Source organism: Pinus tabuliformis, chromosome J (genome assembly GCF_031772625.1).
Source record: "Pinus tabuliformis cultivar Carrire ecotype Pingquan chromosome J, CPIR1, whole genome shotgun sequence".
In the NCBI taxonomy this organism is placed as follows: domain Eukaryota; kingdom Viridiplantae; phylum Streptophyta; class Pinopsida; order Pinales; family Pinaceae; genus Pinus; species Pinus tabuliformis.
Genome location: NC_142295.1, coordinates 1,189,492,242 through 1,189,497,324, shown reverse-complemented (window position 1 = coordinate 1,189,497,324; position 5,083 = coordinate 1,189,492,242). Strand labels below are relative to the sequence as shown.

The following is a 5,083-nucleotide window of genomic DNA, read 5'->3' as shown; positions in this document are numbered from 1 at the left end:
TGCCTAGTAAATTTTCCTTAATAATGGAAGTGACTAACCCAATTGTGAATGAGGGTTCCTATGTCCTACCTTATCTTTAACTGGTTCCTGGGCCTCATTGTGGCTTTGGTGCATATTCTGTAGTCTGTAATAAGGTGATCTTCTTAGCCTTACTGAAGTAAAGCATAGTCAGTGGGCAGTGGCTCCTAGCTATGATTAAGATTGGCAGTTATGTGGGTTGGTATACCGGTATAATTTTGGGTGTGTGTAAATGCTGATTTGTGTCAGTAGTATTTAAAGTCCTTTCATATGGTTTTTACAGAAAATAATATTGATGGTGCTTATTATTTGCAATCTTGTTGGTTTTAATTTCTACTAGGTTTTATTGCCACGTCTGAAAAGTAATTTTTGGTTTTTACTATAAACTAAATGTAATTCTGTTTTTATCTACTACAGTATGCAGTTCGGGCATTTGCAGATGCTCTAGATGCTGTACCAATGGCTCTTGCAGAAAATAGTGGACTCCAACCTATTGATACTTTGACAGCAGTAAAGGCTCAACAGATAAGGGTATGCATATAGTCTCTTTGACCAGACAAGACATTCTGGAACAAGAATTGGCTAAATTTGTTTGTTATGTGAAAATTCTATGAAGTACTTTTCCGAGGAGGATGGTTTTAACTTTTAGCATTGGTTTCTTATTCTCAATTTTTATGCATGAAGTTTCTTTTCGTAATTTGCTTGAATTATTAACATGTGCAGGAAACTAACCCACATTTGGGAATAGATTGTAATGACGTTGGTACAAATGACATGAAGGAGCAAAATGTCTTCGAAACTCTGATCGGTAAAAAACAACAGTTGTTACTTGCCACACAGGTGGTTAAGATGATTCTGAAAATTGATGATGTTATAACACCATCCGGGTATTAATTTCTACATTATCACTTCAATATTAAATTTATCCTCCAAAGATTCTTTAAAGAGTTGATTCTCAGAAGAAAACTATGACATTTTTGTATGCGTGCTGCAAAGCTTCTTCAGGACGGGAGCTGAAAAGCAGTTATACTGAAATCCGTTTTGTTGTGCATGTAGTGTCTAAGCACAAATTTGAGGATTTTTCTGCTGTCTAAAACTCGAGATGATTCCTGGATGGTGCATATTCAATTTGGGATTTGCTTTTCCCACTTTTATGGGATGGTAAAAAGTATGTTGTAGTCTGTAAAGCCTCTCTATACAAAAATATATTATAAACATACACTAAACAATACACATTTATTGATGAGTGTTTAAATCAAGGTAGATTATATGAGATATAATCTATTTTTGATCTTTTAGGTTCCTACAATCTAGGGTTTTGTTACATGTTCATTGGGGTCCTCATGTTCATGGGTTCATTATAGTTGCTAGAGCATGATATTTTAAACTATCTCATATGTTCAGGTGCTGTTTATTGTCTACATCAGTACCATTTGATAATTTGCATTTTTGGTTTGAAAGGAGACTACTTTTTCTCTGTATAAAAGTAAGCCAGATTTATATTTGTCTGAGGTTTACAAATGAAACAAGAAAGGTTTATGGTGTGCCTCTACTCCATAAATATTTTGTTCTTTGGGGATTGTGTTAATATTTCGAAGGTTGTCGTCTTCAAACAGTATTGCTCCATTGTGCTTTAAAATCCAAAACAGCAGTGACTTGTTTTGAACCTTTCTGGACTTGACCTGGTAATTGTGGCTTTGTGCTGATTTCTATTACTAGTTGCTATTATAGATTGGATTGTTATGTCTAATAGAGATACAAAATGACGGGTTTGTATGGTTATTGAAGTTGATTTCTTTTATTGTGAAACTTGTTTTTCTTAAAAGCTGAATTCTAGGCAATTCTTGCTTATATTGCTGTCATGGTTTCTTCTATGGTTGAAGCTTTCCTTTCAACTATATATGTTGGGGATGGCATTGTATATAAACATTGGTCCTTATTAGCAGGTACTATAATCATTTTAGTGTATTTAATTAATAATTATATTAGTTTCAAACCATGTGATTAGCTTATATGAGCACTGACATTTTAGTAGTCACCAACTTGGTTTAGCTTTGCTTTCACTTGATATATCAGAAAGAAACCATATTAGATATTTGCCCTGTTGGACAGGGCGCACCGCTAGCATTTCTTGCATAAGGATAGGGTGATAGGTTTAATAATATCCCGGTTGTCCCTGATAAGGAGGGTGCAACACAGCAATGGTCCCTTGGACATCATCTATGGAATGAAACTATCTTGGGGATATCCCCAGCATAATGTAGATGCTGGGATGTAGCCACCTTGTATGATGGTTCTGCCCAAATATAGTCATGGAAAAACATTTCATCTTTTTGCTCTATTTGTTAATATATTACTAATTATTTGTAAATTTTTATAGTTTTATCTATATTGTAGAAGGGCAGGTTCCTTTACAACTACTGTCATCACTTGATCAGCAGTCCCTGAAATTTGTCCTCATATCCTTCCGTCCTTTAACCTTGACTAAATATATAATTGGGGAATGTGGTCTATGATACCAATTTATCATTGAAGTGATCTTTTACAAGGGAAGTGATACTTGCCATGAGCCCCTTTAAAAGGCTTTTGCAGTGTTGAGATTATGTCCTTTGTACATATTAGTAGGTATGAAATATTTTTTTTTAGTGTTGTGTCTATTCAGACATGTGATGTTTTGTGACATTCTTTAATAAACTTATTATCTGAGTTTTGGCCACTGAATCATCACAACAATAAGCTTAATCCCAATTATAACATATTTTCATGATGTTATTTGATCAAGATACCTAATCATCACCAATGTTATGGCCAGACATCATAAAGATGGAATTAAACTGCATTGGTTGCCCTCGTGTAGGTGAGTACCTAGGGCCATTTGTTGGATGGTCTGGAGATATCCTAGAGTGTGTACCCTCAAGAGAGGACATCCTCTTATTTTTTTTCGAGTAATTGTTTCCTCCACATTCAGGTGAAGGGCACACGAACAGTTGTTGGATGGCTGGGATAGTCGAAGTGCTTATCCTATCAAAAGGTTGCATTCTATCGAAGGGGGGCATCCTCTACTTCTGTAAATCCAAGTGCAGGTTGTTTTTGAACATACATTTCTAACAAAGACGAATACTGTAGCTGATCAATAATGATGAGTAAAGCACATTGCTTTCTCAATGAGATGGGGAGTTCAAGGACATGTCCATATGGAAGACAATGTTGTCGTTGATAAGACAAGTCTCGTAAGATTAGATTTGTTGGACATAATCTGTTGTAAACCAACTAGATTCTCGAGGTTTAGCCACCTTGAAATCTTTGTCCAATCACGATGTTCCTTGATTTAAGTTTAAATAGAACAGTCATTAATGGAAGTACATACAAAACAATGGAGGTTAATGTAGGGATAGAGGAAATTTCATAGTTTAATTTGGGGCAGCCTGCACTAATGAAAAAAACCAAAGATTCAGGGATTTTTTTCACTGTATGAGCACATTTTTTTGTGGTCTTGTTGATTTTAAGATCTACAATTATCGCGATGATAACTTATTATTAATAATCTTTAATTGATCGTAGTCTCAACCCACTTGTTTTTATGTTATTTTTATTCCAAATTATAATATTTTTACTTACTATTAACTATTATTTTAATATTTTTTTGGTCAGTTTACTTTCTAGGTTTTTAACTAATTTAGTTGTATTTATATATTATCTATATATATTATATATATATTTATATATATATATATATATATATCTATATATATATATATATATATATATATATATATATATATATAGGTATAGGTATTGGCAACTAAATAAGTTTCATACTGGCATGGCACGGGGTCAGTTCCAATTACCATTATAATTTTATATTTCTAGGCAAATCATGCTCTAATTGAATTGAGCTGCCCTAGGGACTAATTAATTTCGTATGGGTTTATATTTACTTTACACTATTATTATTAATTAATGGGTTAAATCCCTATTAATTGGTTAAATCCCTTTATGCTTTATTTAAATATGACTAAATCCATTTGAATCTATTTGTTTCAAGGATCACCTTGTTAAATCCCTTTTATGTTTTATTTAATGACTACTAAATCCATTTGAATCTATTTATTTCAGGGATCACCTTTGTATATCTCATAAAACCGCTGCGAGGACTCTCTATACAAAGAGGGCTTCTAAACTCGAAAGCGTATTTTCAAAAGGTGTATTACTATTATGATTAATTATGTAAGTTTTCATTGTTATCCATTGTGTTTGTTATGGCAAGGCTAATTGGCCCTTGCTCGGAGACAATCGTTAAAAGATACTGAAAAGACCAATTGACCTCCACATGGAGACAACTTTGTAAAACAATAGATTGTAACTGCTGTGATTACCTATTCAGTTACAACCTCTAAATTTCATTATCTTTTAGTTAGACACTGAGTAGTTGATCTAGTCCCTATTGAAAACAAAAATGGGGAGATTTATTTGTGGATTCTGGAAATCGAAAGTTAGCTGTTTTGAAGGGTTAATGTTCACTCCTGCGAACAAAACATTAGTATAACAAGAAGATATTAAGTTAAAATTATTTGAAGACCATGATTAGGAAGACCATAGTAATTGATCTATATAATATCATTGTGAGAAAAACATTATAAACTATTTCCAACTAGAATAAAACACTCTTTACATATTATGTCTTGAGTGTACATATTGATACAAAGTTAAGCTTATTGGAAAGCTTGCCCGCCACGAATGAAAATGAGTGTTTTTTTGTTTTGAAAATAAACACTATTTACATATTATGTGTTGAGTGTACACATATTGATACGGAGTTAAGCTTATTGGAAAGCTTGATCGGATGAAAATGAGTTTTTTTGTTTTGTTTTGTTTTTGTATTATGTTTATAATTTAATTGGAAGATTTGTTTTAGAATTTAGGAATATTGGAAAGCCATGGAAAGCTTGCCCGCCACGAATGAAAATGAGTGTTTTTTTTTTGTTTTGAAAATAAAACACTATTTAATATTATGTGTTCAGTGTACACATATTGATACGAAGTTAAGCTTATTGGAAAGCTTGAC

The 5,083-nt window shown here is 32.9% G+C and overlaps 1 protein-coding gene across 1 annotated transcript; it reads left to right on the top strand.

The window, feature by feature from the left end:
* Positions 1 to 438: 438 nt before the first annotated feature.
* On the top strand, positions 439 to 1,591 carry LOC149231347 (T-complex protein 1 subunit epsilon-like). Its single transcript, XM_089376271.1, has 3 exons — positions 439 to 549; positions 742 to 905; positions 1,075 to 1,591. Exons 1-3 carry the CDS (start codon positions 478 to 480, stop codon positions 1,079 to 1,081), a joined length of 243 nt encoding a protein of 80 aa, XP_089232397.1. The 5' UTR covers positions 439 to 477; the 3' UTR covers positions 1,082 to 1,591.
* The last annotated feature ends 3,492 nt before the right edge of the window (positions 1,592 to 5,083 follow it).